Below are 27,767 nucleotides of genomic sequence, written 5' to 3'. Positions count from 1 at the left end.
CGGCAAGCCCCGCTATTGGCTCTCGGGCTCTCACTCTTGCCTTTGGCGCCGAACCTTTCGCCCCTTGTGGACGCAACCATTGGCTCCGCGCTCGGAGGGAACACGGGCCAACCTCACGCACAAGGCTTTTCCGAACGAAGCTTCCGACTAATTTTCAGGAGAATTTCAGCTACAGACTCAACAATCAAATGAAATCCACTTAGGGACGCCGTGGAAGGCTCCTTTGGACAAAAAGAAAGAGAAGACCAGACCCCGACGCCCCCTACGCTCTGTAGGGGCCGAGAGAATGGTTCCGCCCAAGGCGCGGACTCCGCCTCCACGGGCGCCGCCATTTTGTTTGGCTGGAGCGGGGCGAGCGGCGCCTTGGGGGAGGGGTCTCGTAGGCGTCTCACTGGACCCCACGACCGCGCTGTCGCTTCTCCGGAGGAGTCCTCCCCGGCGAGGGGCGCGGAATCATGTACATAAAGCAGGTGAGGTCCGTGCGTCCCGCCCGCCCCGTCACGGGCCTCGGAGGGCCGCTCCGTGAGGCGGGGGTGTCGCGGGGCGACCGGGGCCTGTCGCCTCCCGCCTCCCGGCAGGGCGGACCCCGAGCTGAACGCGGGCTGCGGGGGAGGGGAGAGGCCCCGCCCCGCGACGCGGGGCCCTGAGAACTGGGGCGCCGGTCTGCAGCGCGGGCCGCCTCGCGGGGCGCTCCCCTGAGGAGGCGGGCGCTCCAGGAGGATTGGAGGGCGAGCGGGCCTTCCCGGGAGGGCTCGAGGGCGCCGAGCTGGCTGCGGGCCGCGGCGGGGGCGCGTGAAGCGGTGGTCTCCTCGCCTCAGCCCCGCGGCGCTGCTCGGCCGGGGGTGGGGGGGCGGCTCGGGTTGGGGTGTCAGCCTAGCCGCGGGTCTTTGTCCTCGAATTGCGGGAGACGCGAAGGGGACGCCCCCCCTCGCGGAAGGTGTAGCGCCACCTCGTCCACTTGTGTACTTCTGTCAAAATGTGGTCTTCCCGCGCTGCAGTCCACCGCGGAGACGAGCCCTTCACGCTCTTGGAGAAGTTTCTCTGTGGGATGTGTTGGACTCTTAAGCATCCCTTTCTTGGAACGTCTGCTTTTTTTTTTTTTTTTTTTTGTTTTTTGGCTAGTGGGTCTGAGGGAAACGCTTTGGATAAGAAAACTGGGGCCAGCCCAGCGCGCCTGCCTGACACAGTTTCCAGCAGTGCCAGTGGTTACTAGTAAACCGGCAGGTGTTTTTGTTTTTTGTTTTTTTGTAGGATTTTTAATCCCCACTTTCCAGAATGAGTTTCTCTTACATGAAATTGAAAGTTTTCTATCTTGCATTAGGGGAGAAGCCAGAAAGAGAGAAGTGCCGAGGAGAAACGTTAGTTTAGGAGTTACTTCTTTTAGTATATGTTCCCTGAAAAGTGCCTTTTTTTATTTATCAGGTTATCATCCAGGGTTTTCGGAGTTACAGAGATCAAACAATTGTAGATCCCTTCAGCTCAAAACATAATGTCATTGGTAAGTATCCATGGCTTACAACATCAGATTTATAGGTGTAGAACCATTTAAATTCTGTCCTTAAAAAAATTCTGTCCTTTTTTTTTTTTTTTTTTAAATTCTGTCCTTTTAGGTTTAAGAAAAGAGGAATTGGCTTGGAGTATGACATGAGTAAATACATGTTTTTTGTATATGACATAACATGTCTATCAGCACTGATGGTTTGCTTATTTTATACATTAAAATATTTGCATAAGGGATCCCTGGGTGGCACAGCGGTTTGGAACCTGCCTTTGGCCCAGGGCGCGATCCTGGAGACCCGGGATCGAATCCCGCGTTGGGCTCCTGGTGCATGGAGCCTGCTTCTCCCTCTGCCTGTGTCTCTGCCTCTCTCTCTCTCTCTCTCTCTCTGTGGCTATCAAATAAATAAAAATTTAAAAAAATATAAAAATAAAATAAAAATAAAATATTTGCATAAGATAATCACTAGTTACTCATTCTTATTTGGGTAGCCTTGTAGGTTGTGTGAAAGTGTGCGTTAGAGCTTTGTTTATAGCAAATGACACTCAATTTAGCTTTTGAGGTTTTCTGTTCTTGATATATCATTTCCTAGTTAAAATTTAGGCCACTGTTGCCTTATTTCAAAGATACCCATTATTTATTCACAAATCAGATCTCAGATATTTTTTTTTTCTGTCATATTGTTAAGGTCCCACAATCCAGCTTGGTGGGAAGAGGATAAACTTTGGAGCATAACAGAATAGGTTTCAAATCCCAGTTCTGGCGCAGTCATTTTCATTCTTGACTCCCTGAGGGACTTTAGTTTTCTCATTTGTAAAGTGGAGCTAATGATACCCATCTTATAGGGCTATTGGGAAAATTAAATGAAGTATATGTAAGAGGGTAAAGGGCTAAAATGATTAGTGTTCTACAATACAGTATTTAGTCTAGACTCTAAGGATGAGGGCAGCCTGAGTGGCTCAGCAGTTTGGCACCGCCTTCAGCCTGAGGCATGATCTTGGAGACCTGTGATCCACTCCCATTTTGGGCTCCCTGCATGGAGCCTGCTTCTCCCTCTGCCGTGTCTCTGCCCCTCTCTCTGTCTCTCATGCATAAATGAATAAAATCTTAAAAAAAAAAAAAGAGACTCTAAGGATGGTAGTGTCCATTTTTTGCTGATACAGCCAGCAAAAGTGTTTTCTGACGTTCTGCTGAATTTTTAAAGGCTAGATGAATAAACTTGTATACGTTGTCCTTCTTGTGGGATATATATTGGTATATCAGACTGCTAGGCCTACCATTTTATATAGACTGGGTGACTTAAGTAACAGTATTTTCTGTTTTGGAAACTCAAGTCCCAAGATCAGGGTGCCAGCATAGTCACATTCTGGGAGTCAGCATCTTCATCATCTTGCTCACATGACCTCTTTGGTTCTCTTTACCTCTTCCTCTTTAGAACACTAATTCCATCATGAAGGCCCCACCCTCACACCTCATTGTCTCCCAAAGGCTCCTATCTAAATACCATCACATTTGGAATTAGGATTCCAGCATATGAATGGGAGTGGGGGGAGAGGGAGGTGACACAATTCAGTCTATAACATAAGTGAGGTTCATATACAGATCAGTAAAGGGAGAACATCATTTAGAAATAAATAAACTTAAAAATTGAGGGCAAGAATGTTAACTATACTTCAGTTAAGAAAAATTGAGGGCGGGATCCCTGGGTGGCGCAGCGGTTTGGCGCCTGCCTTTGGCCCAGGGCGTGATCCTGGAGACCTGGGATCGAATCCCACGTCGGGCTCCCTGCGTGGAGCCTGCTTCTCCCTCTGCCTCTCTCTGTGTGACTGTCATGAATAAATAAATAAAATCTTTAAAAAAAAAATTGAGGGCAAAAAAAAAAACCTACCCTCAGCACATGACTTTTAGCTTATAGTTGGGAATAAAGAAAACATTCCCCCCCCCCCTTGTACCTATTGAATAGTTAATTTAATTGGTGTGCCATACGGATAGCTCGATCCAGTGTTTTACTATATTTTGATTACAAATGCCTTCTGATTTTATCAGAAAAATCTTTAGAAACGGAAAAATCAATGTTTTTTCTTTAACTTACAGGTTAAAAGTAGATGAATATCTTAATTATATCAATGGTATAATTTTATTATTAAGATACTCCTATAAAATCATTATTACCTATGAGTATATCTGTAGGATCTATCAAGTATTTTTATTTTAGCTATTAGATTGCTAATACTTACAGAGGAAATTGTCTAAGTGTTATTTCTTTGATTTTAACAAGTCTTTTACTGCTTAAACGTGTTTTTCTTTTTGTTTTGTTTTTTAATTAAAAATTTTTTTTATTTTTTATTTTATGAGACATAGAAGCAGAGACCCAGGCAGAGGAAGAAGCAGGCTCCATGCAGGGAGCCTCACGTGGGACTCGATCCCGGGACTCCAGGATCACACCAGGGCCGAAGGCAGGTGCTAAATGGCTGAGCCACCAAGGGATCCCCCTTAAACGTGTTTAAAAACCAATACCTTGGGCAGCCTGGGTGACTCAGCGATTTAGCGCCGCCTTCAGCCCAGGGCGTGATCCTGGAGTCCCTGGATCGAGTCCCACGTCAGGCTCCCTGTATGGAGCCTGCTTCTCCCTCTGCCTGTGTCTCTGCTGCTCTCTCTTGGTTTCTCATGAACAAATAAATAAAATCTTAAAACAAACAAACAAAAAAAACACAGTACCTTGAGGGATGCCTGGGTGGGTCTGCGGTTTAGTGCCTGCCTTTAGCCCAGGGCATGTTCCTGGAGTCCTGGGATGGAGTCCCACGTCAGGCTCCCTCTGCCTGTGTCTCTGCCTCTCTCTCTGTGTCTCTCATGAATAAATAAAATCTTTAAAAAACAAAACAAAACTTAAAAAAAAAAAAGGGATCTTGGTACACCTGGGTGGCTCAGTGGTTGAGCGTCTGCCTTCGGCTCAGGTCTTGATTGTGGGATTTGGGATTGAGTCCCTCCTGCCTGTGTCTCTGCCTCTTTCTTTGTCATGAATGAATGAATGACAGCCAGTACCTTGATAATATAAGAAAGACCTGAAGTAGTATAGACTGAGATTAACATGAAAAATATCCTGTGAAAGCATTACTACTTTGATTAATGATTTTGACCTTAAGAAAGATTGGAAGGCAGATCCCTCTTACGTTGATGTTTGATGTTTGAATCCCTTGAATAAATGTTTGAATGTATCAAGCATGTACCTTTTTAAAGTTACCTTTTCTGTAGCTTTTTAACAAAAGAAATACATATTAATTATAGAGTATTATAGAAGAGCTTAAAAGCTAAATGGGAAAAAGCTATAAACTGTAGTCCTCAGTCCAAGGCCCACTCAGCTATTAATAAGGCTTTAATAGGAATGCAGTCTTAGGGCACGAGAGAGGGGCAAAGCTGGTTACGGCTTTATAAAGAAGGCACAGCTGGTTTGTGGTCAAATTAGATAACTTCCAGATAGACTTTGTGAACCTACTGTGTGTGGGAAAGATCATATGGGAAAATAATGGAGAGGGTTTTGTCTTCTAGTTCTTGTCTCTGATTCGTCAAAGTTTACCCCCCATGCTTTTGGGTTGTGTTACTCTGGGAACTAATGCCCCTGAAGTAGTCAGGGAACTATAGCCTCCTTTGGGTTTTCGCAAATCTGATCTCAGTACGTACCCAGGGCAGGCTGAAACAACCTAAGGTAGTGGAATACTGAGCCTCTCCATTGACAGGCAGCCAAGACTTGGATTGGGGCAGGTGAATCTGGGGCATATATAAACTAGACCTATCTCAGTAGCCCTTCAGTCTTGGTGTACATCTTCATAAATCTTTTTAAATAAAAATGAGCCTGTAGTGTAATATGTCAGTAATCTATTTTTTTTCTATTTAAGTCTTGAATATCTTTTATTTTTTTTAATTTTTTTTTTCATTTATTTATGATAGTCACACAGAGAGAGAGGCAGAGACACAGGCAGAGGGAGAAGCAGGCTCCATGCACCGGGAGCCTGACGTGGGATTCGATCCCGAGTCTCCAGGATTGCGCCCTGAGCCAAAGGCAGGCGCTAAACCGCTGCGCCACCTAGGGATCCCTTGAATATCTTTTAAGAATGAGTCCTGAATATTAAACATTCTAGTCTTCCACTCTGTGGGTAGGAGTAATTCTTAAAGGGAAGTTTAAAAATTTTAAGTTATTTGTGAGTAGGTTATGGTTTGAACTGTATGTAATTCTTTTAATGATAAATTATCTTTTTAAACTTCTATTTAGAGAATTTCACGTTTACAGAAAAGTTGTATAAATAGGAACAGTACGGATAATATTCCTGCCTCCTTTACCCTAAATCTGCCTGTTAACATTTTCCTTCCTTTATCATTTGCACTCCCTCTCACACTTTTTTTTTTCTTAGAGTAAATTATGTAGGTCATGGTCCTTTACCTTTGACTTCAATGTATACTTTCTAAGAATAGGGATATTTTCTTACGTAAACACAGTACAGTTATCAACTTCAGTAAATTTGTCATTAATAAAATAATCTCTTCATTTTCCAGTAATACTGATTGACCCAAAAACGTTCTTTATATTTTTTCCTCCTCCAGTACAAGATCTACTTTAGGGTCAGGTATGGCATTCAGTTGTCATATCTCTTCAGTCTCCTTTAATCTGGATCATATCCACAGCCTTTCTCTGTTTTTTATAACATTGTTTTTAAAAACTACTACATAAGGGCACCTGGGTGGCTCAGTGATTGAGCATCTGCCTTTGGTTCAGATTGTGATCCTGGGATCAAGTCTCGCATCTGGCTCTCTCTATGTCTCTGCCTCTCTGTGTCTCTCATGAATAAATAAAAATAAAACCTTTTTTAAAAAAAAACTACATAAATGATGTGTTCTGAGGATTTTACATCTGTAGGTAAAGACATTCTGCTTCTTTTTAAGTTGTGTTACTTTTGATCACCCAGTCTAGGTAGTTATCTAGTTTTTCTACTGTATAGTGTTTTTTCCCTTGCAACTAATAAATAGTATAAGAATGAGAAACACTTGCAAATATTGTGCTCCTTATCAAAATTTCTCCCTAGATTTAGCATTCATTGATAATAATTGCCTTTATTCTGATGGTTACAAAATGATTTTCCATTTCTAGCACTCCTTTCACATTTACTGTGTGGTGTTCTGTGAGCAGTTCTCCTTTCTTAGCTATTTATTTGTCATTTTATTATCAGCATTGAATCATGGATGATTTCCCTCCAGTACAAATTTATAATTCATCTAATTATTTTGATGCTGAAATGGTCCTAGATTAAGCCAGTGGAAATCTTTTTTAAGCTGGCTTCTCTGTCATGTCTTTTTTTAAAAGCAGTTCATTACTTTCTTGCATAACAGAAATGATTTTTTAAGACTTTATTTTGCATTAAAGGTGGTAACTGTAAGGGCTAATTTGTTTAGGGTATTTTGGTCAAGATGAGAGAGATTGGGATAGTTTGACTCAATGAGAATTTTACTGAACAGCAAAATTCAAATGAATTCATTAAATCTGAAACATTTGGTATCTTTAAGTATAGAATTTTTGTTTTTGTTTTTGTTTTGTTTTGTTTTGTTTTTTAGAATTGTTTAATTCTGAATTCAGGTAGTTAAAAAAATGCCTTATACTTTTTTTGTAGTTTTATGATTCTGAGATTATACATGATCTATAGGGCTGGTCATAAGTACTTAAATATGCATATAGTTTGAGAATTTGAAATTATTTAAGTATTAAAAAATTTCAGCAACATGTGAATCTTTAGAATGTTAAAAATACTCCATTATAGGGCACCCCGGGTGGCTCAGTGGTTTAGCGCCACCTTCAGCCCAGGGCCTGATCCTGGAGACCCAGGATTGAGTCCCACGTCAGGCTCCCTGCATGGAGCCTGCTTCTTCTCCCTCTGCCTGTGTCTCTGCCTCTCTCTCTCTCTCTGTGTGTTTCTCATGAATAAATAAATACAATATTAAAAAAAATCCTCCATTATATGTAATTAAAATAGAATTACATGTCTATGTAAGTTGTGAAAACCTGGTAACGTATTTGGTTATTCCTTTTAATTTTAAACTATTAGAAAGAGCAAAAGAGTCAATGAAATAAATTTAAGGGAAAAAAACATTTGATGTCTATACAAAACTTGTACTCATTTGTTGATTAAAGCTGTTTTTATTTATTGATTTCTTTTGTTCACTCTTTTGTTTTTAATTTCGTATATTAAGATGTTAAGTTAGAAAATGGAATATAAACTTAATACTTTAAAACTTTAGTAAAATTTTAATTTTACTGGTTTATATGCAATGTAACATGTATTTTTTGACATTTTATAGTGGGCAGAAATGGATCTGGAAAGAGTAACTTTTTTTATGGTAGGTATTGTTTTTTAAATTCTAAATATGTTAAGACCTGGGCATCTTCAGGTAGTTTATTTTAAAAATTGGTTTTCTGAGGGTCGTCTTGGTGGCCCAGTTAGTTAAGCATCCAGTTCTTGATCTTAGCTCAGGTCTTGATCTCAGGGTCATCAGTTCAAGCTCCTCATTGGGCTCCATGCTGAGTGTGGTACTTGGAAAAATTGATTTTCTGAGGTTATGTCTGCATGAAACTCCAGAAATGCTTCATATAGGGTAGTAGCTTAGTGTATAGGGTGAATATAATGATCTGAGTTCTACTCTATAACCACTGATTAATTAGCTGAGAGACTGGGCAATACAATCTAAGGTATTCTGCACTTTAAAAACAGGTGTTACTCTTTGCACTTTAAAAACAGGTGTTAGGGCAGCCCCCGTGGCGCAGCAGTTTAGCGCCACCTGCAGCCTGGGGTGTGATCCTGGAGACCGAGATCGAGTCCCATGTCGGGTTCCCTGCATGGAGCCTTCTTCTCCCTCTGCCTGTGTCTCTGCCTCTCTTTCTCTCTCTCTGTCTCTATGAATAAATACATAAAATTAAAAAAAAAAAAAAAAGGTGTTAGAGGGCAGCCTGGGTGGCTCAGTGGTTTAGTGCCGCCTTCAGCCCAGGGCGTGATCCTGGAGACCCGGGATCAGATCCTGCATTGGGCTCCCTACATGGAGCCTGCTTCTCCCTCTGCCTGTGTCTCTGCTTCTATCTGTTTCTCAGGAATAAATAAATAATTAAAAAAAATCAAACCGGTGTTAGACCTGCCTACTTTGATGGGTTGTGAGAGTCCTGAAATAATACCAATGGAAGTACTTTTTAAACTTGAGTTCAGTATTTAAATGTTGCAAAGCCCATATATAAAAGTGTAAATACAATAGAATAGTTAATATTGATTTAGAAAATGTTACATTTTTCTGTTTCATTTATTTATTTACTAAGTAAGGAAGCTTTATACCCATTATAGGGCTTGAACTCATTTTCCAGAATGAAGAGTCACGTGCTCTATTGACTGAGCCAGTCAAGTTTCATCTTCTAAAAAAATGTTCTCTAAATCATTCTTACGAATGATGGGGTATAAAAAATTACAGACTCAACAAGGATTGTTAATTTGATGATAGTTAAATAGCTTTGAAAATTCTAAAGATAAAATACATTTAAGTGGGGCACCTGGGTGGCTCAGTTGGTTAATCATCCAACTCTTGGTTTCAGCTCAGGTCATGGGATCAAACCCTGTGTCAGCCTCTACATTCAGTGGGGAGTCCACTTGAGACTCTTGTCTGCCCTTCCCCACCCACGCTCTCTCTGTTTCTCTCTCTCTCAAATCTTTAAAAAACTGAATTTAAGTATCATAGTGCCTCTGTTAGCAAATCTTTCAGAGAGAGGGAAAAAAAAAAACATTTTAACAGTTTTGGACTATAGAAGAAGTAAGTTGAAAAATTTGAACCTCTTAGTTGAGTAGTCCTTGAGGAAAAGTGGGGAGCTTAAGAACAAAGGTTCTATCCTTTCTGTGCTCACAAATCAATAGCCCTTCAGTTGTTGTAATTTAGTGATGGTAAGAGAGTGGGATTGGAGTAGAAGTATTTTGTAATCTCTAGGGGAGTGAACGCAATTTGAATGTATCCTCCCGAGGTGGTTATAAAAGATAACCAGTCCACCTCCACCCTCAGTATACACATTCATAAATGCACACTCAACTCTTAGAATGTCAAAGGTCTCCTGGGTGGACTGGAAATAGGACAGCTGAGTAGAGTTTCATTTCTAGGGCAGGGTGGTCCAGTTAGGTACTCTGTATAGAGGCAGGAATGGCTTCTTCATACAGAAGATAAGGGCAGTGCAAACAGTGTAGTAGAAGGTGGGAATCTGAAATATTTCCCTGTATTTCCCACTTAGTTCTATTTCTTTTGACAAAAAAAGTATATGGTTAAGGATATTGTAGGAATATATCCTGTTTTGTTAATAAATATTTTGACGAAAAAGAAAGAAAAAATATTTTGATGTATATTATTTATATCTGGTGGGTTAAAAACAAAGTTTTAAAACCACTCAGTGTATACTTTGATTAAGAGACTCTGGTTTGCTTCTCTCTTTTTGTTATCTCAGTGTTCCCTTTTTCTTTAAGTGTTTCAGTGGGAACTCCTTAGTATTTTATCATTTCTAAGCTAATTAGTCTGAAGTACAGGCAAATTTTCTGCATATATAGAAGAGATAATCTGCTTTATCTGCCTTGTTCATTACATGATAGAAGTTATGGGGAGTTATAAATAAGGCATTCTTTTAGACTGTACTAATAGTTATGTTTTTGTATTTGTAGCAATTCAGTTTGTTCTTAGTGATGAGTTCAGTCATCTTCGTCCAGAACAGCGATTGGCTTTGTTGCATGTGAGTGAAATTGCTTTGAGATGTTATTGATAGTATGTATTTTTTAAACTATGTTATCAATTCTGGTAAATAAAATCATTTGTTCAAGCTTTCAGATCCTTTGTAAATATGATACAGTGTCTCTTAAGGGTATGTATTCTTTGGAATTTGCTATATTAGTGCATGATAAAGGTCTAATTTTTTTATAATAGTAAGGAAATTTTCTATAGATGGTTATGTCTTCCCTATACTTTATTAGGGAGTATGGTCTGGTAATGCTCAGAAGCGGGTTTGCTGAGGAGAAAAAAGAGTTTGAGATTGGGAATTAAGAACTTTGAGACTTAGAACCAGAATTGGGAACATTAGAGAAACGACCATTGCAAACTAAGCAACATACTTGTTTTATTTTGGGCCATATTTTTAAGTTAAATGGTAAGAGGATTTTCCAATATGGAAGATAAGCATAATTATAGTAAAGAAAATTGTTAGAATTTTTCATTGGATAATTATGAATAAGAACTAAAATTTCAGGATTAAAAAATTACAAAAGGCTATACTAATGATAAAATTTCTTTTTGGTTTTAATATGGCTTATAATTAGTTATAAGAGCAGAAAGTGAAATTCCTTAATATACCTCAACAGAGTCTCTCACAGGAAGGTGTTTGTTTTTTAACCATTATCTTTTATTTTCCCTCTTAAATTTGAATTTTTAGCCTAGTAACCAGAGTTGGTTACCTTGTAGATAGATATATATTTAGGTTTCTAAGATTGATATTGAAAGAGTAACCTCATGATCCTGGAGTCCCAATATTAAGTCCTGCATCAGGCTCCCTGCATGGAGCCTGCTTCTCCCTTGCTTATGTCTCTGCCTCTCTCTCTCTCTCTCTCTCTCTCTGTCTTCCATGAATAAATGAATAAAATCTTTAAAAAGGGGGCAGCCCCGATGGCGTGATCCTGGAGATCCTGGATCGAGTCCCACGTCAGGCTCTGCATGGAGCCTGCTTCTCCCTCTGCTTGTGTCTCTGCCTCTCTCTCTCTCTCTGTGTCTCTATGAATAAATAAATAAAATCTTTTAAAAAAATCTTTAAAAAATTTTTAATAAAATCTGGAAATTATCTGGACTTGGTATCGAAGTGCCTGGGTCATAAATTGATCTATATGTGACACATGTTAAATGTGTGTCTCTTCATGGCAGATTTAAAATTATGTAGTGTATTGCAAATTAAGTGTTTAAGAAAGCTGAGTTCTAGTAATTATATACTTTATTAGGGTTCCTTTCCAGCATTGAGTCTGTAAGAGAAAAACCTCAAAGTGTTGTAGATACTAGCAAATAAGTAGAATTACATGGGCATGTATGTTCTAATAAAGTGGTCTTCAGAACAAGACCTAAATATATCTGACTTTGATATCTCTTGCATAGTTCTCATGTTTTTAGTTAGAATCTAACCATTTGGTTGAAAAGTGGTGTTATCCTAATCCAGTATCTTTGCTCTTTTGACAAGAAGGATAAATACCCGTCTGTTAGAAATTTTTCTCTATTGAATTAGGCTTGTTATCATGCACTAAACTTTAAAAAGTATTTAGAGAAGAAAAAGATAAAGGTTGTGAAAATATCACATAAATGACAAATTTGTTTGCATGTTTTAGGAGGGTACTGGTCCTCGTGTCATTTCTGCTTTTGTGGAGATTATTTTTGATAATTCGGACAACCGGTTGCCCGTGAGTAATGGCTTTTTCCCCCGGTAATAATGTTGAGAATTTTATTGATGCAACTAATTTTCTTACAAGCTTTGAAACATTTATAACTGTACTTAAACTCTTATAGTTTATGCTAAAATAGCTATACAATTTACATACTAATTTTGTCTTAAAATTATAATGAACATTCTAGTAAACTGATGGGAGTGTGTAAGCTATTGTGAGAAAATGTCTGTCATAGAATTGATATTCATAGCATATCTTTACTGAGAAATAAGTTTCAAAATAATTACTAGGGACTCTAGAATGACCTTATTAAATAAAGAGTTTTCCATTTTTACTGTGAGATTAACTTTAGGCTTTTACATTTTTTCTTAGATCGATAAAGAAGAAGTTTCACTTAGAAGAGTTATTGGTGCCAAAAAGGATCAGTATTTCTTAGACAAGAAAATGGTCACGTAAGCATTTTTTTTTTTTACGTTTTAATGTCTTTCACAGGAGTAAAAGTATTTTATTTGCCGCGTTATATGGGTTATATGCCTCATGTTCAACAAACCAGTATTTAGAGCATTAACTTAAGATTCAGGATTATCTGAGGCTTGATAGAATAGATGGTTTATTTAATGACTATACTCCCTCATGCCCCTTAACTCAAGAGTCTGCCTTTATGTTTTTGCTTATTGTTGGGTTATTTATCTGAATTTTTTTTTCAATGTTTATTGATAGGAAAAATGATGTGATGAATCTCCTGGAAAGTGCTGGTTTTTCTCGAAGCAATCCTTACTATATTGTAAAACAAGGAAAGGTAAAAAAATTGTATGTCCTTGTTTTATAGAATTTGTTCTCTTGAGTGTATTCACTTGAATGATGAACTTGGCATAGTTTTAGGGATTAAATTGAATGAAAAATGGACCTTACTGTCTTGTTTTCATTGATTTATTACCTTTTATGTGACTGCAAAGTACATCTATTGTGTAGTAGGGTAGAATCATTTCAGCAGTTGGATCTTGTTTTCTTTGCCTATATCTCTTAATAAGTTGTACTGTACTGGAAGGCATTTTTGATTTGTGAAAGTCAAAATGATCATTTTTAAGAATATTATAGAGGAGCACCTGGGTAGATCCAGTTGGCTAAGCATCTGACTCTTGATGTTAGGTCAGGTCTTGATCTCAGGATTGTGAATACAAGCTCTGCATGCTGGGCATGGAGCCTGCTTTAAAAAATATATACTATAGAAATTCTTTAAAAATAACACTAAAAAAATTACTTCCTAAAATTAATAACTCTGTTACTTAACATATCACAGAACTGAAATGGTAAAAAGCTTACATTTCCAGAAATCTACCATAATGCCACATATTATTTTTTCTTGTAGAGTTATATTTATTATAGTTTTTAGTAATATACTTTCTACTGTCTCCTCACATACTTTAAACTGTAGCTGATTTCTTTTTTAAAAACATACCCTGCAGTGTTCTCATAGTTTGTTGTAGTAGTTTTTTGGACTAAAGGAAAGTTCTTTTTATTTTTATTTTATTTTTTAAGATTTTATTTATTCATGAGAGAGAGAGGCAGAGGCAGAGACACAGGCAGAGGGAGAAGCAGGCTCCTCAGAAGGAGCCCGATGTGGGACTCGATCCCCTGACCCGGGATCACACCCTCAGCCAAAGGTGGATGCTCAACTGCTGAACCAGAGCCACCCAGGTGTCCCAGGAAAGTTCTTTTTAAATAACCACTTATTTCATATTGAAGGATTTTTAGATATGTGTTGGAAAGGTAGCATTTAGGACAAGTGATTAGGATGAGTGTGGTGTTTCACATTTGGGAAATGCAGAACAAGTTTTTGAAAAGACCATCTTTATAAGCAAGGAATTTCTATAAAAGGCTGATTGTGAAAGATCATTTATCTGAGTCTTCTCTTTTTTAAGATTTTATTTATTTATTCATGAGAGACACAGAGAGAGAGAGAGAGAGGCAGAGACACGGGCAGAGGGAGAAGCAGGCTCCATGCAGGGAGCCTGATGTGGGACTCGATCCCGGGTCTCCAGGATCAGGCCCTGGGCTGAAGGCGGCGCTAAACCGCTGAGCCTCCGGGGCTGCCCCAAGAAAGGGAATCTTAAGCCAACTCGACACTGAGTGGGGAGATAGATGCAGGGTTTGATTTCACAACCCTGAGATCATGACCTGAGCTAAAACCAAGGGTTGGATGCTCAACCAACTGAGCTACCGAGATGTCCCTGTTAAATTTTTGATAATACCATTATAGTTTTTTAATGTAGCACAATAGCTTCCCTCTTGTAAAAATACTTTGTTCTTTTAGAGTGGAGTTCATCTTTTATACCTTATCATGTTGACTTAGAAAAAATATGGTAATGGAATGTTCTTCATTTTTAATTTAGAGTTTTATTCATAAATTCGACTTATGAATGGATCAATTCTATTTGGATTTTCATTTGATAAATTTCATTTAATAGGGATCCCTGGGTGGCGCAGTGGTTTGGCGCCTGCCTTTGGCCCAGGGCGCGATCCTGGAGACCCGGGATCGAATCCCACATCAGGCTCCCAGTGCATGGAGCCTGCTTCTCCCTCTGCCTGTGTCTCTGCCTCTCTCTCTCTCTCTCTCTGTGTCTATCATAAAAAAAAAAAAAAAAAAAAAAAAAAAAAAATTTCATTTAATAAAGGATATAGATATGTGGGTATATGCACTGTACAAATTAAATTCTTGAAGTGGTACTTAAAACTCAGCATGTGGATACTCTTTAAAGGTAGTGTTCTAAAAAAAATAAATAAAGGTAGCATTCTTAAAGAACAGTGTGTAGCTATGTCATAATTATTTTTCTAAAAATTTTAGATCAACCAGATGGCCACAGCACCGGATTCTCAGAGACTAAAACTATTAAGAGAAGTAGCTGGTACTAGAGTATATGATGAACGAAAAGAAGAAAGTATATCTCTAATGAAAGAAACAGGTAAAGAAATGTGATTCTGCCCTTTATTATAAATTATTTTGTTGTGTTATTATATTGAAAGGAATTCTATTCTCAGGAGTATACAGTTTGATAATTTGCTTTTGCACTGAATGGAGAGATAATTAGTTTGTTACACTTTAAGGTTTGAGATTTCCAGTAATTTCTCTCTTTAAATAAAGAATTGCTGTTAGATAGTAATGCCTTTGTAGGTCAACTATTTTGTGCCTTTACCATCCTCATTGTTAGTAAGGTAACAGATTTGGATGCAATCCTCAAGAAAAATTGCTGGGAGTATCAGTTGGCATTAGGTTTTAAGTTGTTTAGGAGCAAGTTCAACACTTTGAACTTAGAATTTTCCTTTAGTACATGTATTATAAAAACCCTACTTTGTTGTTCAAGTGCTGTGTTCTGTCACATTTTAGAGTCAGTCCTGAGTTCAAAAATCTGACTAATAATAATTAACTGATACTGTGACTTTAGACTTGATCTTTCTGATCTAAAACCTCTCCATATGTAAAATTCTTTTTCATAGTTCATGGTGGTGAGTAGAGGAGCAAAGTAGCTTCATGATTGGAATATAGGGGGTGTTCTGTATATGGCAGTTACAGATAATGCTGTTACTATAAAAGTTGAAAATCGATGACATTAATGATGTTAGTAGGGTTTTTGGAGGTTTTTTTTAAATGATGTGGGAAGGCACAGTTGCCTTTAAAGGACGTTTAAACTGAGGCCCTTAAACAAATGTAGCATAAGAGCTAGTAAGTACTGATTCGAAAAGATACATATGGACCATATGTTCCTTGTAGCATTACTTAACAGTAGCCAAGAGGTAGAAGCAACTTAAGTTTCCATCAACAGATGAATGGATAAAGAAGATATGGTATATGTATACAGTGGAATATTACTCACTTTTTAAAAAATGAGATATTGCCGTTTGTGAAAACCTGGATGAATCTAGAGGGGTATTGTGCTGAGTAAAATAAATCAGAGAACGGCAAATACAGGATTCCACTTACATTTGGAATCTTAAACCAAGCAAACAAACAAAACAGAAACGGACTCATAAATACAGAGAACAAACTGGTGGTTGCCAGGGTGGTGGTGGTGCAGGGGGAAGATGGGTGAAATAGATGAAAGGGGAGAAGAGGGGAAAAACTTAGAGTTATAAAATTAAAAAGTGTCACCATGTGTAACTTTATTCTCTGATGCTTTTCATAATAAAGCATCGTGTCATTTTAGTATCTTAGATTTGGTTGTCACATACTATCATATTAAGCTATAGTTCTTAAGATTAATTTTAACTCCTAGCATATTTGAAGAAAATTATTTACATAAAAGTTTTATTCAACTTCTTCGCCCCTCTCTCATTTCTTTTTAAGAGGGTAAACGGGAAAAAATCAATGAGTTGTTAAAATACATTGAAGAGAGATTACATACCTTAGAGGAAGAAAAGGAAGAACTAGCTCAGTATCAGAAGTGGGATAAAATGAGACGAGCCTTGGAATATACCATTTACAACCAGGAACTTAACGAGACTCGTGCTAAACTTGATGAGGTAAAAGAACTTTGTCACTTAAATTCAGAGAGATTTTAGTTTGTTTTATATGTTAAGCTCATTTTATATTTCTATTTTTCAATGATTTTTAAATAGAAACTTAAAGAATTTTAAACCTCTTAGTGAAATCATTGGTCAGTAAAATTGTTCGTTCAGTTTCGTTCAGTTTATTCCAAGGAAAATCCTTAGACCTGTATGGTCCTTGCTATAGTTGTGTCTGAAATATAATCAGGTGGTGGTGCAGTGCAAACCAAGATGAGGGAAGCCACCTTTAAAAGCTTCATGAAAAAAAAAAAAAAGGGAAAAAAAAATAAAAGCTTCATGAAGGGGTGCCTGGCTGGCTCAGTCAGTGGAATATGGGACTCTTGGTACTAGGGTCATGAGTTTAAGCCCCATGTTGGGGGTGGAGTTTACTTTATAAAAAAAAAAAGCTTCGGGGATCCCTGGGTGGTGCAGCGATTTAGCGCCTGCCTTTGGCCCAGGGCGTGATCCTGGAGACCCGGGATCGAATCCCACGTCAGGCTCCCGGTGCATGGAGCCTGCTTCTCCCTCTGCCTGTGTCTCTGCCTCTCTCTCTCTCTCTCTGTGTGACTATCATAAATAAATAAAAATTAAAAAAAAAAAAGCTTCATGAATTTTTTTTGGGCTTTTTAGTATGTATTTTTGTTGTTTCTCCCTCTGCCTATGCCTCTCTGTGTCTCTCGTGAATAAATAAAATCTTAAAAAAAAAGTATTTTGTAATTAGTATTGCTGATTTTTTTTTTTTTTTTTGTATTGCCAACCTTTTGTCCAAAAATTTGTTAATTTGTTTTAGGTAATATTTAAAACTATAGGAGCTTTCCATTTAAAACTACTAAAAAAAAAATAATAAATAAAAGCCTCTTCAAGTGAATGATTTTATTTTAGCAGATATTTTAAAATTCTGCTACGTTATGACATATTAAATACAAAGTGAGTTAGAACTTACAGCTTTTTGTCCCCCTCAGCTTTCTGCTAAGCGAGAGACTAGTGGAGAAAAATCCAGACAATTAAGAGATGCCCAGCAGGATGCAAGAGATAAGATGGAGGTAAGATTATAAACGAGGCTTATGTTGACTTACATTTTTTGACCACAGTAAATCCTTTTGTACCAGAATTAGGGAGTGGAAACTTCAAACAGGTGTTACTGGGATTGAGTATTAGAAAGACAGAATAGTACTGAACTTGTAAATGAAGGGAAAAAAGGACAGAACTAATAGAAACTCTGCTGTTCCACTTCTAATTGTTTGATTCATTTGTTTGATACTTGACTAGGATATTGAGCGCCAAGTTAGAGAATTGAAAACAAAAATTTCAGCTATGAAAGAAGAAAAGGAGCAGCTCAGCGCTGAAAGGCAAGAACAAATTAAGCAGAGGACTAAGTTGGAGCTTAAAGCCAAAGATTTACAAGATGAACTGGCAGGCAATAGTGAACAAAGGGTAAGTTAAAATGCTAAAAATGAAAGACTTATAAATGTTCAAGCTGAATAGGAATTGCAAAAGACCATGCCTTCTGTCATGGGGGTACATGATTTTAAATTTTTGAAAAAGATCTGGCACATTAAAATAATTTCTACTCATGTAGCAGCTCAGTACTGTGTCCTGTTTCTTTCATTTAAAAGTTAGTTTTGTGTTGCAGGATCAGTTTTCTCATCAATTTTTTTTCATGAGAAAATATTTTATGCTAGACTTAAGCAGAAATTTTTAAGATTGCATTTTTACTTACCCTGCTTTATTTACAGAAACGCTTATTAAAAGAGAGGCAGAAGCTACTTGAAAAAATAGAAGAGAAGCAGAAAGAACTGGCAGAAACAGAACCTAAATTCAACAGTGTGAAAGAAAAAGAAGAGCGAGGAATTGCTAGGTCTGGGATTTCTTTTACCATTTCTAACTTTCTATGTAGTTTTTCTGTGAAAGCTAAATAGTTATGAATTAAGACACAGAGCAAAAGTTAAATCCAGTTTCAAAGTAATAGTCTATGTTAAACAGCTACTGTGGGCCAAGCATTACTGTATATACATCATATACATTTTTTTCACTCAGAAGTCCTAAGAGATTCACATCCTCAGTGTAAGTTCAACAAACTCAAGGCTCTGGTACGTTAAATAACTTGCCTAGATGTTGGGCTTTTGAAAACATGGATTTGTTGTTCTTTTTTTTTTTTTATTAAACCAACATAACATCTTGCTCTGTTTCACCCTTTTTCCTTTTTTCATTGTTGTTTTAACATCTGGACATTTTAGTGTCTGTAAATTGAACATGACAACTTTGCTGATTTCATGGTTTAGTGCATTATGTTTTTATGCTACCAGTATCTGTTTTAGTAAATTATTTCCTTTGCCCATTTTTTTCTGATACTTTTCCTATTGTTTGATTAGGGTTGTTTGTAATCTATATTTATTCTAGTATTCTATATATTGTAAATGTTTTGTCTTTCTCTTGCCCTTTTTTTTTTTTTTTTTTTAAGACTTTATTTATTCATGAGAGAGACAGAGAGAGAGAGGCAGAGACACAGAGGGAGAAGTCCAATGCGGGACTCAGTCCCGGGTCTCCAGGATCACCCCCTGGGTCAAAGGCAGCGCTAAACCGCTGTGCCACCTGGGCTGCCCTTTCTCTTGCCTTTTAACCTTGGTAGTATCATTTATTGTAAGGAGTTAGAAATGTCTATATAGTTAAATGCATTTTGAAAATTCCTGAGAGTAGTAGGATATTAGAACTGTCTCTAGCTTTACTAACCCAGACCTGGAGTAGAAATAAAGACATTATGTGCCTGAAATCCTTAGGATATGGGCTATTTTACATGACTTTAAATGTGACTTTTCAAAATAAAATTTATAGGGACGCCTGGGTGGCTCAGCGGTTGAGCCTTTGGCTCAGGGCATGATCCCAGAGTCCCAGGATCGAGTCTTGCATTGGGCTCCCTGCATGGAGCCTGCTTCACCCTCTGCCTGTGTCTCTGCCTCTCTTTCTCTCTCTGTCTCTTGTGAATAAATAAAATATTTTTTAAAAATAAAATGAAATTTATATTATTTAGTACTAGTCCAAGGAGCTGTATTAGATACCAGTTGCTTTTGTTTTTTTAATGGAATTTTAAAAATGACTATTGTTTCTGTGTGCTCTTGACATATCAATTGCAGTTTAAATTTATTTTCTCATCTCTTTTTTAATCATTCTTTTCTTCTGTCTTGTATAGATTGGCCCAAGCTACCCAGGAAAGAACAGATCTTTATGCAAAGCAGGGTCGAGGAAGCCAGTTTACATCAAAAGAAGAAAGAGATAAGTGGATTAAAAAGGAACTGAAGTCTTTAGATCAGGCTATTAATGACAAGAAAAGACAGATTGCGGCTATCCACAAGGATTTGGAGGACACTGAGGCAAATAAAGAGAAAAACCTGGAGCAGTATAATGTAAGAGCTTTTATAGCTACTTTGTGAAAACCTTTCAGAAGACATAAACATGTACATGTTACCTATTTCATTAAGTTTTACTTTGTTGAACAGTTACATTGCTACTCTTAATTTACAGAAAACAGGTACTTAGAAAAGATTAGCCCAATTTAATATCTATATGGTAGTTTTTTTTCCAGCTCTATAAGAGTTCGTATACATTGAGTATATCTTAAAATATATTTTTATAAATTGGTGGAATGTTCCTGAAGTACCTTTAATTTTAACATGATAAATCTAAAATATAACTTCAGAGTAACTTAAATTTTTTTCCATTTTTACAATCTTTCACAGTTCTCTGTCAATAACTTATACAGAATATATTTTTTGTTAAGGCAGTGGTGATTTTATAAGATTTTCTAAATGAATTAAACATTAGCTACTATGCATGTTTGGTAGCATTTTCTAAAAAATGGAAGTAGAAGATAAAATCCCATCTAGAATAAGAAAGATCTCACATTATTTAAAATGAGAAAGAGGGAAAATGGTAAGTGTTATGTGTGGCTGTATATAGGTGATTGAAGGCCTATAGAAATGATGAGAAAGGGAGTGTGTAGGACAAGTGTAGGGTGAGGATGTTCTATATGTATCTACACAGAGGAACCCTGTTAACTTATGAGATCTGCACCAGTTGGTTATTGGTTTATCAAAAAGCCACTAAATGCATAAAATCTTGACATAGGTAAGATGTATATTAAAATTTTATGTATAATAGTAAATATTATTTATATACATGTAAACATAACATCTTATTTTGCTTATAAAGATAAAGGTATGCTCATGGACTGGGCTTTTCATTTTTTAAGAGCAGTGTTGGGTTCACAGCAAAATTGGGAGGAAGATACAGAAGTTTCCTATATATCTTGTACCCCCACAAATGCATAGCTTCCCCCCATTATCAGTACCCCCCCACCAGAATTCATACCAGTCTTTTCATGTAGAGCCCAAGATGTTTCTTTTGAGTATGAGTAGTTTCCAGGGGACTTTTTTGTTACGAGCCACGCATGTAAGTATAGTTCTCCTTAGAGCTGAATGAAACTTCCAAGATTCAATCTAGGGTCATATATTATATTTAGTTGTCATATTTCTGTTATCTTTTGTAATCTGGATCAGTTCCCTAGTCTAACTTTGTGATTTGACATTTTGAATTACTGTATTTTGTTAATAAAGTACATATTACATATTAATACGTGTTTTTATGTATTATGTTATTTCTCTCGAGTCTTTTAGAGTTGATTTCCCTATTAAATTCAGTTTTTAGTGAGTCACCTTTGTGCAAAACTAAATCAAGTTTTTAGAGAAACCGCTCTTTGCTTTGTCTTCATAGTCTGTTTAATATTTAACACAATCAGAGCATAAACAAAAAACAAAAACAGTGGTGAGCAAACACAATTTGCTCTGTAATCGTAAATAACTGGTAGAAGAGTGACCAGGAGTAATAGACAATAGTCTTCTAGCTTCAAGAGTCCAGTGTGCTTTGGTCAGGATGTTTTATGGAGGGAATGGAAAACACAGGTTGATCCAGATAGTTTAGTTACTTGGAAATTGATTCATATAGTTTCAGCTGTGATGGCTGCATGTCCTTTCCTGAAATAAAGAAAATGTGTTTGTCTTGAATTCATGGAGACAACCTCAACAAATACTCTTTGAAACAGCCAAGTGATGAACCAAGATTTTTCAATAGAGTTTTTATTCATTCTTTCTTAGGCTTGAACTTCATTATATTTTGCAGTATTTCAGCTACACCTTCCACTGGTGAAGTCTTTTATTCTGGATAGAGATGATTTTATGGTGCTGATTGCATTATGTAGAGTAGGTTTTTGCTTAGTGTAATCCTCAATCTCTTATGTTCTGTTTTATGTGTGTAGTGTGAAAAGTGTGACTACAGTATTTTGAGCATTTGTGAATGTATTTTTTCTCCTAGAATTCTAGTAAGGTTTAGATCATTAATGAGCAAATTAATTTTATTTTAGCAATATTTTGTAGAGTAATTGATTTTATGGTTGGTTTTTCTTGATGTGCTCTTTGCCTACAGGCATTTTTTAAAAGTTAGAATTGGATTTTTTTAACAATTTCATTAAGGTACAATTGACACACAGTACATGCCTGTATTTAAAATGCATCATTTGATAAGTTTTGACATATGAATACCTCTGTGAAATCATCACTACAGTTAACATAACAAACCATTCATCACCCTAAAACATTTCCAATTCCTCCTTCCCTGGCTGTCCCCTAGCAACTACTAATTTTGCTGTCACTATGGATTAGTTTGCATGAAATTGGATTTTAAGTTTAAATTATTTTTATCTCCATAGAAACTGGATCAAGACCTTAATGAAGTCAAAGCTCGAGTAGAAGAACTGGACAGAAAATACTACGAAGTAAAAAATAAGAAAGATGAATTACAAAGTGAAAGAAAGTTAGTATAGACTAAAATATGCCATAATTTTTTTGAGTAGCACTGATTACTGGCTGTTAAATGGTCTTTAAGTTATAAATGAGGGACTCCTGGGTGGCTCAGTAGGTAAGCGTCTGCCTGTCAGCTCAGGGCATGATCCTGGAGTCCTAGGATCGAGTCCCACATCAGGCTCCCTGCATGGAGCCTGCTTCTCCCTCTGCCTATGTCTCTGCCTCTCTCTGTCTCTCATAAATAAATAAATAAATAAAATCTTAAAAAAAGTTATAAATGAACTAGGGGTGCCTGACTGGCTCAGTTGGTAGAGCATGTGTGACTCAATCTTAGGGGCTTTGAATTTGAGACCCACTTTGAATATAGAGAGTAACTACTTAAAAATCTTGAGGTGCCCGCATGGCTCTGTTAAGCGTCGGCCTTTGGTTCAGGTCCTGGGATTGAGCCCTGAATCAGGTTCCCTGCTCGGCAGGGAGTCTACTTCTCCCTCTCCCTGCTTGTGCATGCTCTCGCTCCCTCACTTGGTCTCTCAAATAAATCATTGAAAAAAATCCTTAAAATTATAAATGAACTGTTCAAGTTTAATTTTTTTCAGTATTTTATCCCAAATTCTATACTATTGGTGCATCTTAATGCTTTTAAATTAAAGACAGTCTAATTTTTATTGATTAGTTACTTGTGGAGAGAGGAGAATGCAGAACAACAAGCACTTGCTGCTAAAAGAGAAGATCTTGAAAAGAAACAGCAACTTCTTAGAGCAGCAACAGGAAAGGTGGGCAGGTTCTTTTCATTACTTCAGTTTACATTGAGACAATTATTACACAAGAAATTGTTTCCAAGCTGTAAGTCCTTGGTTCCAGGTGACAAGAGCAAATCACCTGTCCTGTAAATTTGAAATGACGTATTAATGAAAGCACTTCTGATTTTTAGATGGAGTCAATTTTTAATGCTATTGTCAGAAGAGAACCAATAAAAATAGAGTTTCATGTAGTTGGCATTTTTGAAGGGGGTGATGTGTTTGTTGTTGGGGAAGGTGTTTAATCTCTGAAATATTTTTTTAATGTATAGAGTAATGGGTTTGTTTCTTGCCAGCAGAAAGGGCCATTTGGAAATACCATTTTAATATTTTTCACCCCTCAAAATTTAACAGGCTATTTTAAATGGAATAGACAGCATAAACAAAGTACTGGACCACTTCCGTAGGAAAGGAATAAACCAGCATGTTCAAAACGGCTATCACGGCATCGTGATGAATAACTTCGAATGTGAGCCTGCTTTCTACACGTGCGTGGAGGTTACTGCTGGTAACAGGTGAAATTTTTTTATTTTTTTGAATTTTTAAAGGAAAGGAATGAGCAGTTTTTTGGAGTTTTAATACAGTATATCTTTCATTACCTTCTTTTATACAACTTGCCTTTTTAATTTCATAAAGATACACATGTCATACCAAGTATTTCTAATTGTAGAAGCAAGAACTATCCCTTTTGGGGCTTCCTTTTCCTCCCTCCATTGGAATTTTCTAAGTAGTTTCCCTCCTACCCTATCCCAGTACAAATTGGGTTGCATAGAAAAAAAAGTGAATTATTTGCCTAAATATTCATAGCACTTTTTTTTCTTTCTTTTTTTTTTTTTTCATATAGCACTTTAAAGTCAAGCAATAAAGATGTGTCTTGTTTTGTTTACATGCAGGTTATTTTATCATATTGTTGATTCAGATGAAGTCAGCACAAAGATTTTGATGGAGTTTAATAAAATGAATCTTCCTGGAGAGGTCACTTTTCTGCCTCTAAACAAGTTAGATGTCAGGGATACTGCCTATCCTGAAACCAATGTGAGTCAGTGTGTGTGAATATCTGTCTTTCAACAAGTTAATTTTTCGTGGTTAGCACATGCTAGTGCACAGGCACTGTGTATTAGGATTCACTGGTCTGTGAGATAAACTTGCTTTCTTCCTTTACAGCATAGTCGATACTGGGTAGGGATGGAAAAGAAGACAGGTCACAGACAAGACATGAAATCGTTGCAAATGTGTAAAGTGTTAAAATCCAAAAGTATGGGATACTTTGGGAGATTATTCCAGGGTCTCAAAATTAAGGAGTAGAAATCCCTGAGAATTTGTGAATATTTTTAAGTTTTCTGAATATACTTTTTAAATGGCTTATAAATTAAAATGTCTAGCATGATAGACCCTGAAAACATAATGTTTTTGTTATTTGCTGGTATATATTTAAATAGATTAAAATGGTCCTCAGACACTATTCTTGAGAAAACTAATTTCTTTGAGGTGTTTGATTTCAGAATGTTGATAGTAACTATTTTACTATCCTCCATGGTTAAAGCTGGAAATCTATAATGATAACTTAAGTGGAACATTGAGAATCTTTTTTTTTTTTAAGATTTTATTTATTTACTAAAGAGAATATGAGAGGGAGGAGGGATAGAGGGAAGAGGAGAAACAAATTCATGGCTTGAGCAGGGAGCTGGAGGTAGGCTTGATCACAGGACTCTAGGATCATGACCTGAGTGGAAGATAGATGCTTAACCAACTGAGCCACCCAAGTGCCCCCGGAACAGTGAGAATCTTAAGTTACTTCAAGTCTAGCCTTTTCTTTTAAATCTATAAATTTTTGGGACACCTGGGTTGCTCAGTGGTTGAGCATCTGCCTTCGGCTCAGGGCATGATCCCAGAGTCCCAGGATCGAGTCCCGCATCAGGCACCCTGCATGGAGCCTGCTTCTCCCTCTGCCTATGTCTCTCTCTCTCTCTCTCTCTCTTTCTCTCTCTCGAAAAAAATAAATGAAATCTTAAAAAAAAAAAAAAAAACTATAAATTATCTTTGAAGTTTGGGGGAAGAAAAATTTAGTTACAAATGTGATACTGTGAAAAAGCAAGACTTAAGAATGCATGTAGTATGGCTCCCTTTAAACACAAACAGGTGTTAGGGTGCTGGGTGGCTTAGCGGTTGAGTGTCTGCCTTTTGCCCAGGGTGTGATCCTGGAGTCCTGGGATTGAGTCCCACATGGGGCTCCCTGAATGGAGCCTGCTTCTCTCTGTGCCTGTGTCTCTGCCTGTGTGTGTGTGTGTGTGTGTGTGTGTGTCATAAATAAATAAAATCTTCGAAAAAAAAAACCAAAAACACAAACAGGTGTGTGTGCTTGGGTGGCTCAGTCAGTTGTGTCCAACTGTTGATTTCAGCTCAGATTTAGCCCCACGTCAGGCTCCATGCTCAGCAGAGTCTGTTTGAGATTCTCTCTCTCCCTCGGCCTCTTAACCTCTTTCTCAAAATAAATAAAATCTTACAAATAAACACATAAACAAAACTAAATTTAGATTATAGAATTAGGGAGCACCTGGGTGGCTTAGTCAGTTAAGCCTCTGCCTTCATCTCAGGTCATGATCCCAGGGTCCTGGGATTGAGCTCTGCATTGGGCTTCCTGCTCTTGTGAGAAGCCTGCTTCTCCCTCTCCTGTCTACTGCTCTCCCTGCTTGGGTTCTCTCTGTGTCAAATAATAAAGTATTAAAAAGATGATAGAGGGCAGCCCTGGTGGCGCAGCGGTTTAGCGCCGCCTGCAGCCCGGGGCATGATCCTGGAGACCCTGGATCGAATCCCACGTCCGGCTCCCGGTGCATGGAGCCTGCTTCTCCCTCTGCCTGTGTCTCTGCGCCTCTCTCTTTCTGTCTCTATGAATGAATGAATGAATGAATGAATGAATGAATGAATGAATGAATAAATAAATAAATCTCTTTAAAAAAAATAAATAAAAAGATGATAGATTAGAAGTACAAGGAAATGGTTGTCACAAAAGTTATAATATTGGTCACCTCCAACAGCTAACTGCTATATGATTAGGAAAGGGACACACACGACTCTCAGTGTAAGCAGTGTTATTTCATATTCTCCATGGCAGTTACATTGGTGTTCTCTTTATAATTGATTTAAGCTTAACATATTTGTGGCATTGTTTTGTATGTGGGTTGAATTTCCTAATTTGAAAATTAGAAAAATTCCTAACAGTTTAGAAGAATGTAAAAAGGGAAAATTTTATAGGAAAAATATTTTCTTTCTTTCTTTTTTTTTAAGATTTTATTCATTCATGAGAGATACAGAGAGAGAGGCAGAGACACAGGCAGAGGGAAAGCAGGCTACATGTTGGGAGCCTGACGCAGGACTTCATCCTGGGTCTCCAGGATCACACCCTGAGCTGAAGGCGGTGCTAAACTGCTGAGCCACCGGGCTGCCCTAGGAAAAATATTTTCTTGAATATCTAAGACATGCATACAATAAAATGAAAACATTTGAGGAAATACTATTAGTTAATGTTTATTTAGCCTTTTTTTTTTTTTTTTTTAAGAGAAAAAGCATGCATGTGAAAGCCAGTAAGGGGTGGGAGGGGTGGGAAGAACCAATCTACAAACCTTAAGTAGGCTCCATGCCCAGCATGCGGTCTTACACAGAGCTTGATCTCCTAACCTTGAGGTCATGACCGGAGCCAAAACCAATAGTCAGATGCTTAACCAACTGAACCATATAGGTACCCCTGTGTAGCCCTTCTGTGTGACAGATGCTATCCTATGTGTTTCGCATATTATTGGTTTATTTAATCTTAACAGCTTTCTCAGGAAGGTACTGTTACAGTTTTGTGGATGAAGTAACTATTAAATGGAGAAGTTAAGCAATTTGTCCAGAGTATGCGTGTGTGTGTGTGTGTGTGTGTGTGTGTGTTTATATATATATAAAAGATTTTAGTTATTTACTCATGAGAGACGCACACAGAGAGAGAGAGAGGCAGAGACATAGGAAGAGGGAGGAGAAGCAGGCTCCATGCAGAGAGCCTGATGCGGGACTCAATCCCGGGGCTCCAGGATCACGCCCTGAGCCAAAGAAAGGCAGACAGACGCTCAACTGCTGAGCCACCTGGGCATCCCCCCGAGCATACATCTGATGAGTGTTCAAACTTGGATTCGAGCCTGAGCTGTCTGACTCCAGAGCCACTAAACTCTGTCACTTTGCTCTGCTCTTGGAAACCTAGATGATTACATGAACACAAGTTCCAAGATAATTCAGTAGAGTGATTTTTCTGGCTTCTTAAGAATAAAAAGATAGTAGTTTTGAAATATGAAGGCATTTGTGTTTATTTGTCTTTATTTTCATAAAGATGTAATTCATAATTCTTCTAACATGTTTTCATTCACTGTTGTCATCTCTTTGTTGACAAAATATTCATTTTTAGGATGCAATTCCTATGATAAGTAAATTGAGGTACAATCCCAGATTTGACAAGGCTTTCAAACATGTGTTTGGGAAAACACTTATTTGTCGTAGCATGGAAGTTTCAACCCAGCTAGCCCGTGCTTTCACTATGGACTGCATTACCCTGGAAGGTTTGTAATAGTAATTCTTAGCT

At 37.6% G+C, this 27,767-nt stretch overlaps 1 protein-coding gene across 2 annotated transcripts in view; it reads left to right on the top strand.

Moving 5' to 3' along the window:
• Window positions 1-305: 305 nt before the first annotated feature.
• The window catches only part of SMC3 (structural maintenance of chromosomes 3), a 39,235-nt gene continuing 11,773 nt past the window's right edge, over window positions 306-27,767 (top strand). The window contains exons 1-18 of one of the 2 annotated variants that reach the window (XM_072805356.1): window positions 306-470; window positions 1,423-1,498; window positions 7,841-7,879; window positions 10,216-10,283; window positions 11,911-11,982; window positions 12,340-12,419; window positions 12,688-12,766; window positions 14,813-14,930; window positions 16,310-16,485; window positions 17,472-17,552; window positions 17,779-17,943; window positions 18,246-18,367; window positions 19,697-19,910; window positions 22,268-22,371; window positions 23,035-23,134; window positions 23,513-23,673; window positions 24,052-24,193; window positions 27,594-27,744. In XM_072805356.1, the coding sequence (XP_072661457.1) occupies window positions 456-470; window positions 1,423-1,498; window positions 7,841-7,879; window positions 10,216-10,283; window positions 11,911-11,982; window positions 12,340-12,419; window positions 12,688-12,766; window positions 14,813-14,930; window positions 16,310-16,485; window positions 17,472-17,552; window positions 17,779-17,943; window positions 18,246-18,367; window positions 19,697-19,910; window positions 22,268-22,371; window positions 23,035-23,134; window positions 23,513-23,673; window positions 24,052-24,193; window positions 27,594-27,744 (1,963 nt within the window). In that variant the 5' untranslated portion in view covers window positions 306-455. The remainder of the gene's footprint in view (window positions 471-1,422; window positions 1,499-7,840; window positions 7,880-10,215; window positions 10,284-11,910; window positions 11,983-12,339; window positions 12,420-12,687; window positions 12,767-14,812; window positions 14,931-16,309; window positions 16,486-17,471; window positions 17,553-17,778; window positions 17,944-18,245; window positions 18,368-19,696; window positions 19,911-22,267; window positions 22,372-23,034; window positions 23,135-23,512; window positions 23,674-24,051; window positions 24,194-27,593; window positions 27,745-27,767) is intronic. The other variant, XM_072805357.1, reaches the window with a different exon arrangement.

This window comes from Canis lupus, chromosome 29 (genome assembly GCF_048164855.1).
Source record: "Canis lupus baileyi chromosome 29, mCanLup2.hap1, whole genome shotgun sequence".
NCBI classification, from domain to species: domain Eukaryota; kingdom Metazoa; phylum Chordata; class Mammalia; order Carnivora; family Canidae; genus Canis; species Canis lupus.
The sequence above is the reverse complement of the archived record's forward strand: the minus strand, read 5'-3'. Positions and strand labels throughout refer to the sequence as shown.